General features: G+C 44.3%; 1 protein-coding gene across 9 annotated transcripts in view; it reads right to left on the bottom strand.

Annotated features, from left to right (window-relative positions):
* Nucleotides 1-9,160: 9,160 nt before the first annotated feature.
* RIN2 (Ras and Rab interactor 2) overlaps nucleotides 9,161-15,049 on the bottom strand; it is a 251,239-nt gene continuing 245,350 nt past the window's right edge. For all 9 annotated transcript variants that reach the window (XM_016937522.4, XM_063803173.1, XM_024352161.3 and 6 more), the window contains 2 exons: nucleotides 14,774-14,937; nucleotides 9,161-10,995 (listed from right to left, as the gene is read on the bottom strand). In XM_016937522.4, coding sequence (XP_016793011.3) covers nucleotides 10,672-10,995; nucleotides 14,774-14,937 — 488 coding nt within the window. In that variant the 3' untranslated portion in view covers nucleotides 9,161-10,671. The remainder of the gene's footprint in view (nucleotides 10,996-14,773; nucleotides 14,938-15,049) is intronic.

Raw genomic sequence — 15,049 nt, 5'->3', positions numbered from 1 at the left:
CTCTTTACAAAAAAAAAAAAAAAAAAAGGAAGAAGAAGGAGAAGGAGAAGGAGAAGAAGAAGAAATAGCTAGGCATGGTGGTATGTGTCTGTAGTCCCAGCTACTTAGGAGGGTAAGGCCAGGGGGATCCCTTGAACCCAGGAGTTTGAGGCTCCAGTGAGCCATGATTGCACCACTGCACTCCAGCATGGTGTTTTTAAAAAAGAAAGGAAGGGAAGGGAAGAGAGGGGAGGGGAGAAAGGGAGAAGGAAAGCTGAGATTGTGCCACTGCACTCTAGCCTGGGCAACACAGTGAGACACCGTCTTGAAAAAAGAAAAAAGAAAAGGAAAAGGAAAAGAAACCAATAAGCAGCAGTATCAGCATATTTTTAGAAGTATGGAGATAAATAATGGTGGGAGGGAAGGGGAGGGGACAGAAGGAAGGAAGGAAGGAAGGAAGGATCAGCATAGTCTTTACATTTTTGTCACCATCATTTTAAGAAGTATATTTGAAAAGCATGAACTACGTTAAACCCCACAGTTACTTGGGCTTCTAGGACATGCTGTTATTGACTTCTGTTTCAGTGCATTTGATTTTATTTTTAGCCGGCAGTAAAACACTGTTTCTATCCCGGCTGCACATTTTCCCCTACATTAAAGATGACTCATAGAACTCTTTATTTATCATTCTACACAGAGTAATTTCTTTTACTGCTTAGTTGGAAAAAACTACAAGCTTTTACCACATTTAATGGCAAACATTTTCCTGCTCATTGAAACAAAACACCATGTGCTCTCTGTAAACAGTGCTGACCCAGATTCACATCCATCATTGCAAAATTCCACATTGAAAACAAGCAAACAGCTTGATGGTTCATCTGTTGTTGCTCTGTTTCTTTTCTTTCAGATTATATGGAAAGGACAAAGTGCACAGTAAATATATATTTTGATATATCCTAAGCAGCATACTTTACAATTAAACAGCTTGGATGTTTGGATGACTTCATATAAGAAATTTTTTATATAAAATAATAACTGGATAAGATAGATGCATTGACTCTGGCCTATCATTGTAATAATCTATTTTCAGTTTTGCTAACTAGGATGTATAAGTTCATTCACTATTCAAATGTAAAACTACAGGTTTCTTTCTTTATTATTTTATTATTTATTTTTTTCTTATTAAAACTACAGGTTTCAATTAAACAAGGCAGGCTGCATTACCTATCTTTCCCCTACCAATACCTCACTAAAATGAGAATTAAAGAAAATTTAAAAAGGAATTTTTAAAAGGGCATACATCCATAGGAACAAAAAGAATGGAAGAGGAGACAGCAGCCAAAGGGAACTGGTAACAAAATTTTGCGGGCTTGAAAACTCAGCAGACAGGAGAAAGCTAGATGTTAACCAATGTCAGGCGGAAAAGCCAGCAGGAAGCAAGGCAATCGATTCCCTATGCAGAGTCTGGGTGGGCTCAGGAATGAGCTATGGCAGGTGTGAGTGAAGGGAGAAGATGAGCGCCTCACTCCTGGAGAGACCCAGAAGCCATGTCCCTGAGCCGTCAGAGCGCAGGCAGCGAAAAGTGACGTTGAGACACTGCATTGGAAGTGGGAGGAGGTGAAAGCTGGCAGACAGAAAGCTGAAACCCCACAGGCTCCTTGCCTGTTTAGCTCCTGGAACGCTGGCAACAAAATTTAACCCCACTTTGCACCCCGCCCCCGTAGGATACTGGAAAATTTTCTTGTGGGGAAACCACCTGACCCAGGAGAAAAGCCCCACAGGCATTGACATATGACCAGGTTGCTACATGGTCACCCTGAGGAGAGGACCACCATACAAGAAGGTTCAATCCTCACCTTCCATGATATGGAATCAATTATTAATGTCTAATATTGAAAAAGAGGCCGGGCATGGTAGCTCACGCCTGTAATCCCAGCACTTTGGGAGGCAGAGGTGGGTGAATTACTTCAGGTCAGGAGTTCAAGACTAGCCTGGCCAACATGGTGAAACCCCTTCTCTACTAAAAATATAAAAATTAGCCGGGTGTGGTGGCACCTGCCTGTAATCCCAGCTACTCAGGAGGCTGAGGCAGGAGAATTGCTTGAACCTGGGAGGTGGTTTGCAGTTAGCTGAGATCGTGCCGCTGCACTCCAGCCTGGGGGACAGAGTGAGACTCTGTCTCAAAAAAAAAAAAAAAAAAAAAAAAAAGAAAGAAAGAAAAGAAAAAGAAACCAATAAGCAGCAGTATCAGCATCTTTTTAGAAGTATGGAGATAAATAATGAATACACAGCTGGAGACGTAGTTTAGGGGAGGAGATAACAGAAATGGGATTGGGAGGAGGCTCAGGGGCTGCTGCCTTCCATTGCAAGTCTTCCAATATTTGATTTTGAAAACCATGTATTGTGTTTATTTTTTTAAAATCCTCCTTCCCCTCGAAAAACATAAGGCAAAATCATGTGAGTAAACCAGTGTCATCTGGAAAAACAAATGAGGGCTCAGGATTGTCCAGAATGGTTACCTGGAGAAATGAAAGAGTTCTGTGAAATTCACCATACTTTCCCTTTGAAATCGTCTGCTGGGGATTCCACAGGAGCTTCTTCCAGCGATGTTTTAAATCATCCACTCCTTGCTCACCGAAGAGGTTTTATTAAACACATCTTTGTTTTTCGAAGTTGATGAGTAAAAGGGTCTTATGATTAGCAGATTCTCAGGGAATGAAATGCCTTTAAAAGGAAGTTGGCTGTTCTTCTTCTTCTTTTTTTTGAGACAGAGTTTCACTCTTGTTGCCCAGGCTGGAGTGCAACGACACAATCTCGGCTCATCGCAACCTTCCCCTCCTGGGTTCAAGCCATTCTCCTGCCTCAGCCTCCTGAGTAGCTGGGATTACAGGCGTGCGCCACCACACCTGGCTAATTTTGTATTTCTAGTAGAGATGGGGTTTCTCCATGTTGGTCAGGCTGGTCTCAAACTCCCGACCTCAGGTGATCTGCCCACCTCGGCCTCCCAAAGTGCTGGGATTACAGGTGTGAGCCACTGTGGCCGGACCAGCTGTTCTTTAAGAAAATAAAAAAGCTTATAAACTTCCCATGTCACATGCAGACAATGTGACTAATTAACTGTGCAGACTACGTGACGACATCCGTGCGTGCACACACATGCATGTGCAAGCAGCTGGCCCGGACAGAGAGATCCCCCTCTGCGGCTCCTGTTTGCCCTCATACAGATGTTGGAGGTGAGAGAAGCCACTCTCCAGCAAAATCAGCAAAATCATTAAGTTTGACTTCAGCAATCCCACCTAATTTTCAGAATCTTTTCCCCATGCCCTTCAAGCCCCTTTTCCCTGTCAAAGCAAGAAGAACATAATTGAATATATATAATGAGGTAAAAACTTGGTTCCTGACATTTGTTTGTTAAGCCTTTTGTCCATAATGTAGGTGATTTTAAATGAAGTTATGCCTTACTCTTAGCAAAACAATTATGAGCTATTTTCTTCTCCTTTCCTGCAGGGTTCTAAGAGCAGCACACCTCCTACATTTGTGTATTTGTATCAGCTGCACAAATGCCAAGGCCCCAAATATACCTTGAACTAATGCTTCTCAAGCCAACTCTAATGTGCTCGTGAATCTTGTTAAAATGCAGATTCTGATCCAGCAGGTCTGCCAGGGGTCTGAGATTCTCACAAACTCCCGAAAGATGTGATGCTTGGTCCGTGGACTATGGTTTTCAAGGCAAAACCCTAAACTATCTGTTCAATGAGAGTTTGCAATTTGTCAAGTCTCATATTTCCCTGTGCTAGCAAAAAATAGAAGCTTTGTGATGTCGTAGCTGCTTCACTTACGTATTCTTTTCTGATTGGTTAAAGAGTCTCTAGCATTTTATTGTTTTCTGTAGTTTTTCTTTCAGTAGATAATAGATGCATAAGTCTTTTCTGCATATGATCGTACATCAATAGGCTGCAGAGAAAAATGGGAGTGAGAAAGATAAAATGGACGGAAACTGCAATCTGGTAAATAAATGCATTCTCTCATAATTTGTAGAAGTGGTGAGAAATCGGAAGCACGCACATCAGAAATAAAAAGAATTAATCACGTCAACCTCTGTATTCTTCTTGGTAAAGCACCATGTTTTAAACAATAGTCCTGTTAAATGATATAAATGGACATATAAATTCGTGAATATAATAAAGTAAAAGGGGAAAAAGGTGGAGGAAAGTTGTTAAAATAATCACTGACTATAATTATGCTTTTACTTAAATAATAATTCCTTTTTGGGAAATACTATTTTAGACTCTTGTGCAGGCAGAGATGGTTCCTCTTAGGATTTCGATCTGCCCATGACTGGGAAGCTAGCAAGACGTCTTTGCAACCTCCCTTGCTCCCTTCTCCCTTCTTGGCGAAAGTCACCCCTGGCTATGGGCCCTGATGATGCTCTTGACCAGCATTGAATACTGGGGAAAATGAGCTACTCCCAACTCACACGCACACACCACCATCACCGCCATCACCACCGTCAGCAGTAACAACAATAAAGTTAGGCCAGGTGCGGTGGCTCACGCCTGTAATCCCAGCACTTTGGGAGGCCAAGGCGGGTGGATCACGAGGTCAGGAGATCGAGACCATCCTGGCTAACACAGTGAAACACCATCTCTACTAAAAATATAAAAAATTAGCCGGGCATGGTGGCGGGCACCTGCAGTCCCAGCTACTCAGGAGGCTGAGGCAGGAGAATGGAATGAACCTGGGAGGCGGAGCTTGCAGTGAGCCGAGATCGTGCCACTGCACTCCAGCCTGGGCGACAGAGTGAGACTCCGTCTCAAAAATAAATAAAATAAAATTAATGACTAGTATTCACTTTATGTTTGATCTTCCTACATTGAGCAACCCGCCCCAGTACATTTTTCTTAAACCTTTGATACCCATTACTGCCTTTCTTCTGTTTCACAAGAAACTTGCCAGCAGATAATAGCATGAATGGGTAAGCAGAAATAAGCAGTAGGGGTGAAATGCCAAAGCAGTCGATTATCTAATAATCATAATAAGTAACATTTAACAGTGCTTGTGGTGTGGTGCCTGGATGTTCTAAGCATTTTGCATGGATCAATTTATGTTTGCCTTACAGCAGTGCCTGAAGAGGCAAGATGCTATTTTCATCCATGGCTAGTAATAGGTACATACGTTTGACAGGATGCATGTGTCTGTTCCTTTGTAGATGTAACCTGTGAATGTGTTTTATTTTATATACACATACCGTTTTCTTTTTTAACTTTTAAGAGCATCCCTAGTTGATATGCTAGAACTGCACTCTCCAATATGGTAGCCACCAGCCACATGTGGCTACTAGTTATTTGAGACGTGGCCAGTGTGAAATGAGATGTGCTGTAGGTGCAAAATGCACACAAGACTTTGAAGACAATATAAAAAATAAAAGAATGTAAAATGCCTCTTTAATATTTTTAATTGATTGGTTGTTGAAATATATTTGAGATATCATGAGCTAAATAAAATTACTAAAATTGATTCTACCTATTTCTTCTTGATTTTTAAAAATGTGGCCACTAGTAAATGTAAAATTACCTATTATGTGGCTTGCTTCGTATTTCTACGGGATAGCACCAGGCTAGAAGTACATGTTCCATGGTCCTCTGCCAGCCAAATCAGGTTGAGAATGCATGCTTGGTTAGGTGTCAGTGGCCTTAGTTAGGCAAAGGTGTTACTTCTCGCAGGTGTGTTTTTATATTAAAATCCACATTTTGATCTAAACTAGTAGTTTTCACAGCAGAAGCACCTTGGAAGTTTAAAATAAATATGGCTGGCTGGGTCGCCTCTGCGGAGATTCTGATGGTCTGGGCAGCTGGGGCATTGGGAGTTTTAAAAGGCTCCGGGTGACTTCAAGCTGACAGCCAAAGCTGAGAGCCACCTATTCAAATGGAACAGTGGACACTGGGTCTTGGTGACAGATAGTGTGGGCGGGTAATGTTTGCAGTGGGGCCGGGTTCACACTTTTTGAGTCTCTGGTTGGAACTGCAGAAACAAACTGTGAAAAGGATCAGAGCCTGCTTTTTGGCAAGGAGGCTTGGAATAGAGTTAAGAGCACCCTCAAACCTACTACGTGAGGGAAAACCCAGCCCACAGAATCATGGTGGGGAAATGGGAAGAAAGGGAAGCAATGGAGCTAATTATGTGTAGTGATATTTCCCCCAGGAAACCGAAGGCTGGTTACAGAGGTGAAGGCCGTCTAGGAGCTCCTCCCTGGCCACCCGTGGTCCTCAGGTTCTGAGCCCCTCTCCACAGGTGGCAGGATCTGACCACCCCCGTTCCCCAGCAGTGAGAAATGAGGGCTGGCTGTAGTAGTTCTAATGTGTGCACTCAAAGGAAATACTCAGATTCATTAATGTAATGATAGTCTAAGTGTCTTACATGCAGCCTCAGAGTTCAGGCAAATTCTACTTTTAAATGGGAGAATTTATAGCAGACTCGAGATAAGAAACTCTGCCCCCATCTCCACCCGCAACCACCTCACTCCAACTGAAGCTTCTCCAGGGAGCAGACTCGAGATAAGAAACTCTGCCCCCATCTCCACCCCCAACCACCTCACTCCAACTGAAGCTTCTCCAGGGAGATTTCTGAGGGGAGGCCTTGGTTACACTTTCTCAGAAATTTGGGAAGCTGAGGGGGGTAGATCCCTTGAGTTCAGGAGTTTGAGACTAGCCTGGGCAACATAGTGAGACCTCACCTCTACAAAAAATAAACACAAATTAGCTGGGCATGGTGGTGCACACCTGTAGTCCTAGCTAGTCAGGAGGCTGAGGTAGGAGGATTGTGCTTGAGCCCAGGAGGTTGAGGCTGCAGTGAGCCGAGATAGCACCACTGCATTTCATTTCAGCCTGAGTGACAGTCACACCTTGTCTCAAAAAAAAAAAAAAAAAAAAAAAAGGTTACATGCCCAGACCTTTCAGAATAATTATATATATTTTTAACTTCCCATACCTACATTTCTTCCAAAGCTAGTATTCATGGGGGAAAGGTTTGTGCCAACTGCCACCATTTTTGATGTTGGAGTAAAATCGATCTTTTTCTAATCAGAACCTGTTTCTTGAGACAAATGCCAGATGTTTTCCTCCTCCCTCCCTCTCTGCCTTCTTTTTTTTTTTCTTTCTTTTTCTTTTTGACACTGAGTCTTGCTCTATTGCCCAGGCTAGAGTGCAGTGTCCTCATCTCAGCTCTCTGCAACCTCCGCCTCCTGGCTTCAAGGGATTCTCCTGCCTCAGCTTCCCGAGTAGCTGGGATTACAGGTGCCTGCCACCATGCCCGGCTAATTTTTGTATTTTTAGTAGAGATGGGGTTTCACATGTTGGCCAGGCTAGTCTTGAACTCCTGATCTCAAGTGATTCACCCACCTTGGCCTCCCAAAGTACTGGGATTACAGGCATGAGCCACCGCGCCTGGCCCCTCTCTGCCTTCTTTCCTTCCTTTCCTTATCACCTATTTAGGATTTTGCAATGTTAGGTGATTTCTTTCCCATATTTCCAACTGAATTAGAGTTAACCAAATGACAAAAAGTACTTTTGGTCTCAAATTCACCATCATGAAAATGGGCCGAAAAAATGAGGACACTTAGATTTTACTATCAGATACTGCCAGATGATTAAAATGCCTGTGTTCCACACACACTGTGCCCTTCGGAGTCCTTCTTGTGCTGTTTCTGTTTCTCTGAGACTGCTGGTAGGAGACCAGGAGTGACTAGGTGTGACCAGGCATGACGGCATGAGCAGGCGTTAAAGATTGGAGTGCTCCCTCATTTCAAGTCTCTTAAAGAAGATGAAGGTAACAGCTGCCCAATGAGGACGGAACCGCATTTGTGAATGGAAGCATTCATAGCTGCGTTTCCTGTCCTTTGTATTTTCTTATAGATCTGAAGTTGTAACTTCCACATAATATGAACTACTTCAACAGTTTCTATTTCTATTCTGTGTCCCGGGGGTGTGGGGGTGGTACTAGAGTGAAAGTATTTGGCAGCGCATGCAACATAAAAAAAAAAAAAATCCCTTCCTTTGGCCGGCATTCAACTTTTATAACATGTTTTTATTTTTACTTTTTTGTAGGGGGAAGACAGGGTTGCTCTGTCGTCCAGGCTGCAACGCAGTGGCGGGATCATAGCTCCCCGCACCCCCAAACTCCTGGGATCAAGCGATCCTCCCACCTCAGCTATAATGTATTTTTAAATTTGGAAATGCCTTCTCCTCTTCCTCAACCCAGCATGTATATTTTTACTCTCCTCTTATTCCCTCCAACCTTCACCCAAGTCTGTTTCCTGGCAATTTGAGAAGTGAGAAATGCCTGCGTGGGGGAAAAAGTGGAGGCACATGTTGTGTTGTAATTTTAACGGGGAAACATTGCCCAATGACAAAACCAGGGACCGTCTTGTGATGTTGCTTTCTGCCCACGCTACCTTTTCCTCTTCTGAGCCCGCTCTCGTCCCACCGAAGGCTGCAAGGCTGCCTCGCATCCAGAGGCTGTGACCTGCTTTAAATCAACAAAGCATGATGATCTTAGTTTGAAGAGTTGGGAGGACAACCATATGGATTGAGCTGTCATCTTTTGGTCCGTTGTAAATATCAAAAGCAGGCAGCCCATTCAATTCTCATTCTGATCTTTACGGATCTCTCCCACTGATGAGTTAGAAGCCCTTCTAAACTCATGTTTTCCTTCCTTTAGCCAGCAAGGATTTATTGAGCACTTACTATTAATATATGCCAGGCACCCTTCCAAGCATGGGGAGTATGGCAGCGAGGAGTCCAAGCCTCTGCGCTATCAATTTTGCAACAGCACTGAACTGTCACCCAGGGCATTGCAGAGGTTACCTGAGGACAGGGTGGGGCTGTCTGCAGGGCCCCAGCTAACTCCGGGTTCAAATTACCTGTGATTTGCCCTAAGTCCCACTGAGCCAAGTACAGCACTAGATAACAATGAAAACACTTTCAGGTGGGAGGATGATCTTTTCCTTCTGCTCCTTAACTTTTGCCCCATATCAGGAGGAGCTTCTGAGAAATGTGAGCTTTTCTGCTCACCCCCACGATACATTGTCTAACCACAAACCCTGGCTCGGATTTCATCTGTCCATGACACTGCGTGGTGCATGAATATATTCTTACTCTAAAGAAAAAAAAAAAAACAGCCAAAGGATATTTCAAAAATTATTTTCACACGATTATCATACAGTATTACAATGTATTATGTGCAAAATTCCATTTAAAAAATCATTTACAAAAGTACAACACAGTATGTGCTGAGGGTTCTAGTTCAACAAAAGCCAAGGCTAAAAAAGGTACAAGGTACAAAGCCAACCAAATTAGATGACTATGCATCTTTACACAGTACAATAACATGTTTTTGTAACTACCTGTGTTACATGGATACAAGACCCTCATAGTTGGTGCACCTGCAAACTGGTTTTATTTAACATAAGTTTAATTTCACTGCAGGTTCTGATAATGTAGATTGATTTTTTTGTGCATTTTCAAATTCTTCTCCATTATATAGCATCTTATTTAACTCAACAAAAGCCACATTATACATTACTTGGTTTCTGGTCCCAATAATTTGATGCTGTTAAGTTTTAATTTGTATGGAAAAGGGAGAAAAGTGTTCTTCTTGATTTCTATTTTCCTCAAGGGGCTTTCGAAATTGTTTCTACAAGCAAATCACACATGGAATAGATTTTGCCAAACCTCATTGCATATTTACAGTATTTTAAGCATAGGTGGTTCCTTCTATCTCTTTTTCTACATCTTTTGAAGAGCCTGAACCAGCAGACTGCACTCCTCAGTCCTTTGTTAGAGTTCATATTTCTCTCTCTACCTCTCTCTACATTCATTTCTCTCCTTATTCTCAGCATCATTTGTTGAAAAAACAAAACAGCAAAACACCGCTAAACGTGAACAAGAGAACAGTACATCCGATTTCCAAAGGCATTCTGTGGCCAGTGTCAGGAATACGTTGCTTTAAGAAATCCAGCAGTCTCTCCCCACAAAGTTGCCAAAACATCCAGTTACAGAAGAGAGACTTTAAAAATGCAATACTCTCAAATCCAGCAAGAGATTTATTTTTGAATATTAAATGTTAAAATCACATGCATAATTATAGAATATTTTAAAGTTACAAAAATATTTTAAAACCAATCCTGACAGTTTACCTGCAACTGCTATAAAAATTTCTATGAAATATATAAAAACATGAAGGCTCTCTGTAAAAAAAAAAAAAAAAAAAAAAAGGAGAAAGGAAGGAGGGAAGGGATGAAGCCATCCACAGGAGTGAGAATCACCTGACGCACTGCATCGCAAGCATCTGCTGTTGAATTCAAAAGAACTTGTATCTTAAGTGTTTCTTCTGCACATATACATACCTGTAAGCCAACCTAGAACCTGACTGGGGGTAGGTAGCAAACAATCTCAGGACACTTGAACCATCAGATGCAATTCTCCATTGCCAAAAGAGAATCCTACTGTTTCACGAACCTCAGCTACCTTGCGTGGCTAAAGTTGCCCTTGGCCGAGTTGGCCTGTGGATGGCTTAGTCACTACACTGAGGGGTCCCCGAGGAGGTGACTGCTTTTCAAGCTCAAGCATGTAGAAGCGGGAAGGCAAGGCTTCCAGCTCCCCTTTGGATGCACCACTGGGAAGTCCCGCCTGTCTTCTAGGAGGTGGTGAGGTCTTCTTCCCCGTTCTGGAAAATGACGCCATAAGGATCGTTCTTGATGCGTTTGTAGACAAAGTGGAAGATGTGGGGCTGTGGTCGGCTGTGCAGCTCCGCCTTGATTTTTTGAGGGTAAGTGTCCTCTGCCAGCTGCTGCCATGTCTCGTCAACGAAGAGAAAGAGGCTGTACTCCTCAGGGTCCCCCACCTTGAACTTCTCAGCGCAGATCTGACACACATCCTCAGTGGTGATGTAAGGTCTCACAAGGAGGGTCTTTCCTGTGCAACCACTGTTGACCTCCTGAAATGCAACTCGGAGGTAATTCTGCAGGTGGAAGAGGAACGTTGAGACAGTCAGAAGAGAAAACTAGATAGTGAGCATGATGGGGGACCAGGGGAGGGGGTAACTGTAAGCCATTTCCAGGCCCTTTCCTGTCATAATGTCCGATGTCAGGCCATGAGGCTTCGAATGGCAAGGAAAGAGGCTGATCTGACTTTGGACAGTGGCGAGGATGACTACATGATTCATTGCAACTGTAAGAAGCAGGAAGTCCATGCAGCCCTGGTTCTGATCTTTCCATTTCCCTCATAAGGTCTGGTTAAGAAACCCCTGCTTAAGAGTGTGAACCACATCCAATGCTGGGTTTATTCCCAGCTTGAAAACTAAACCAAATAGCACAAGAGTATGAAGGAAGTCAGCAGGAAGAGATTTAAAATATCTAGACACAAAAGCACGTACTGTGCTCACTTTTTGTTTTCTTCTTTTCATTTTAAGAGATGAGATCTCACTATATTCTCCAGGCTGGACTCATACCGCTGGGCTCAAGTGATCCTTCTGCCTCAGCCTCCTGAGTAGCTAGGTGTACAGGTGCATGCCACTGTACCTGGCTTGTGTTCACTTTTGACAAACTTTTTAAATAAATCCTAAGCAAGGGCAATCATTTAGGTTGAATCACACACACACATACAAAATGCGCTGACTTTTGACTATTTTTTATCTCCCCCAAATGGTGATTTCATGTAGTTCAACCTAATACAAGGCTCCTAGTGGCTCTGGGCACAATGTGGAAAAAGTCAGAAGGAGAAGAATGTTGATTTTGCCAAATACTTTGCAGATGGAGCTGATTACATGCAAGGTGGTGCTGCAGGGAATTAAAGACGTTTGCAGGCTCAGGCGCTGCAATCATGCCAGGTACATGCTATCATGAAACATGTAAACCTGTGGCCTTACAAGATACAAAGCCCAGACCAGGCATAAAGAATCTTAAACTCACATCAGGCTCTCCTAGATTTTGTGACCCCAGATAACTTTGCTTCTGTTTCCTTAAGAGTGGAGTTATCAGATGAAATCTAGAACACCCAGTTAAATTTGAGTTTCAGCTAGAAAACAAGTAGATTTTTTTCTGCTAAATCTGGCAACCCTGCTCAGCAGTGAAGGGAAAGAGGGCTCTCTGCCCAGGTGCCTGCAAGGTCACCACGAGGGTTTCCTGGGATAACAGAAGGGAAAGCTCTTGGGAAGGACAGTGAGCTCTGCACATGTAAGATATGTTTCATATCTGCTTCCAGTGGGGACTTTTGCTAGCCCAGTGACTTTGCAGGAGAGGTGAGCTAGTGGGAGGTGCCCAGATTGACAGTGACACTCTTTGAACCTTTTTTTTAAAGAGACAGGGTCTACATGATCCCTGTTTGACTAGTGCAGAAACTGAGGCACAGAGAGGCTAAGTAACTTGCCCAAAGCCACACAGCTAGGACGTGGCAGATGCAGCCCCACCGCCTTTACCACCAAGACGTACTACCTCTTCCCATGTGAGAAGACCTCTGTGCCTGTGACCTCTGATTTAGGGGTTTCAGATGGAGCTTTGGGTCTGAGGTTTTGCTTTGACCCCTGAGCCGAGTGCTGAACATTTCCTTCTTTGGTTACACTCTGAGAAGGCATACACCTCCAAGGTGAGCAGGGTCAATGAGGGCAGGAGGGGACGGCTACAGAAGAAGGCAGCTCTATGGTGTCTGGGGGTCTCCAGGTGAAGAGGTGGAGGAGGGTGTGTTGGCAGGTGGGGAAAGGAACAATGAACTTTTCTCATTTCCTCTGTTCTGCCCTAGGCAGCCGCTCCCTGGATGGCTATATGATGGCACCCCAGGGGTCTGCATGCACTGAGTGGCACAGGGACCTTCTTAGTGCAACAGGGTGGGGAGACTGCAGTGCGTGTATTCTCACTCTTTAGGTTTATGTGCTCGAGAAGGAATTTCTGAGCATACTGCAATCTTGGAGAAGAATGAGCTGATCTTGGCTTTCAAAGATGGGCTTGCCTTTTTTTTTTTTTTTTTTTGATACAGGGTCTCATTCTGCTGCCCAGGCTGGAGTGCAGTGGGGTGATCATGGCTCACTGTAGCCTCAAACTCCTGGGCTCAACGGATCCTCCCACTTTAGCCTCCTGAGTAGCTGGGACTACAGGTGTGCACCACTACGCCTGGCTAACTTGAAAATTTTTTGTTGTTATTGTTTTGTCGAGATGGAGTCTCACTTTGTTGCCAAGGCTGGTCTCCAACTCCTGGCCTCAAGCGATCTTCCTGCCTTAGCCTCTAAGGTGCTGGGATTACAGGTGTGAGCCACCTCATCTGACCCTCTATTTTCAGAGCTCTTATAAAAAAAAAAAAATGGCCAGGCGCAGTGGCTCACGCCTGTAATCCCAGCACTTTGGGAAGCTGAGGCGGATGGATCAGTTGAGGCCAGGAGTTTGAGTCCAGCCTGGCCACCATGGTGAAATCCCATCTCTACTAAAAATACAAAATAAATTAGCCAGGTGTGGTGGTGAGCACCTGTAGTCCCAGCTACTCCGGAGGCTGAGGCAGGAGAATCGTTTGAACCTGGGAGGTGGAGGTTGCAGTGAGCAGAGATCGTGCCACCACTGCACTCCAGCCTGGGTGACAGAGCGAGACTCTGTCTTAAAAAAAAAAAAAAAAAAAAAAGCAGGTGAATCTGGATGTGTAGACAAATCTGTCTTGCTTTCCACATCCCTGCTTGGAAACTCATCATGGGGAACATAGAAACAAAGCACAGGCAGGTTTTATCATTTAATTTAAAACCTTCAAAATATTATTTGCAGACATTTGCCAACTCACTCATTATTTCATAGACAATGAGCAAATCAGGAATTGTGTTGGGTAAGGATTTCTTTGTTTCTTTTTTGAGACTAAGTCTCACTCTGTTGCCCAGGCTGGAGTGCAGTGGCGTGATCTCGGCTCACTGCAACTTCCATCTCCTGGGTTCAAGCGATTCTCCTGCCTCAGCCTCCCAAGTAGCTGGGATTACAGGTGCCTGCCACTACACCCAGCTAATTTTTGTATTTTTAGTAGAGACAGGGTTTCACCGTGTTGGCCAGGCTGGTCTCGAACTCCTGACCTCAGGTGATCTGCCCACCTTGGCCTCCCAAAGTGCTGGGATTACAGGCGTGAGCCCTGATGCCTGGCCTTGGGTAAAGATTTCTATAGCCCTAACCCACCTGTCCATTCTAAGAAACAAGCTCACTGGGAGTCCCACATTCCCAAGCAGCAGCTCACGGTCAGGAAAAGCCCTGGCCAGGGAACCTGAGCAGGACTCGCTCAGATGCTCTCCTGGTCACTCTGCGCCGTGGACGGCTGCCATAGCTGTTGCTGCTGCTGCTGAGATTCTGGGGTCTTCTGTTTTGGAGAGTGGGCGAGAGAAAAGGGAAGGAGACATCGCTGTTCCTCTCCCTCCTCCCAAAGAGAAACTAGGCCAATTGCATCGCGTAACACAGCGGCTGTTTCCTGATGAAACAAAATCTCCAGCGTCTGTGCCAAGTGCTTCCTCCTCCTTTTTGACTTATCGTCTGCTTGATTGGGCAGAGATTCTGCCTTAATTCAACTTGGTTTTCTTAAAGACAGCAAAACTTGGGCCAAGTATCCCATGCGTATATAAATGTAAAGAAAACAGATCAGTGTAACAAGGCCAGAGGGTGGTTTGAGATATCCCTTTCCTGCCAAATAATTCAACACAGTGGGGACCTCTGAGCTGGGATGTGCTGGGTGAGCCAGCTCCGCGTTCCTGGAGGACGAAGGAAGCAAAGGGGTGGCCAGCTGCACACCTGGAAGTCGTCCACAGAGGGGATGGTCCGGTTGGTGGTTCTCCGTTTGTGCCACTGCCTCAGGGTGTCTCTGGTTTCTGAGCTGAGCAGTCGTGCTGCTTGTTCTTCTTGGAAATTCTTTATCAGAGAAAGTGCTCCATATGCGCTTGTCAAGTAATAGCCTCCTGAAAAGAGCAGAAAGAGTGGGTCCTCCCAGTGCCAACCTCCGCTCATGGGTGATAACAGGGGATGCCAGCGTTAGAAGGCATGTTTTGTATTTTTAGTATTTCTTCAACA

This window comes from Pan troglodytes, chromosome 21, assembly GCF_028858775.2.
Source record: "Pan troglodytes isolate AG18354 chromosome 21, NHGRI_mPanTro3-v2.0_pri, whole genome shotgun sequence".
Taxonomy (NCBI): Eukaryota; Metazoa; Chordata; class Mammalia; order Primates; family Hominidae; genus Pan; species Pan troglodytes.
The sequence above is the reverse complement of the archived record's forward strand: the minus strand, read 5'-3'. Positions and strand labels throughout refer to the sequence as shown.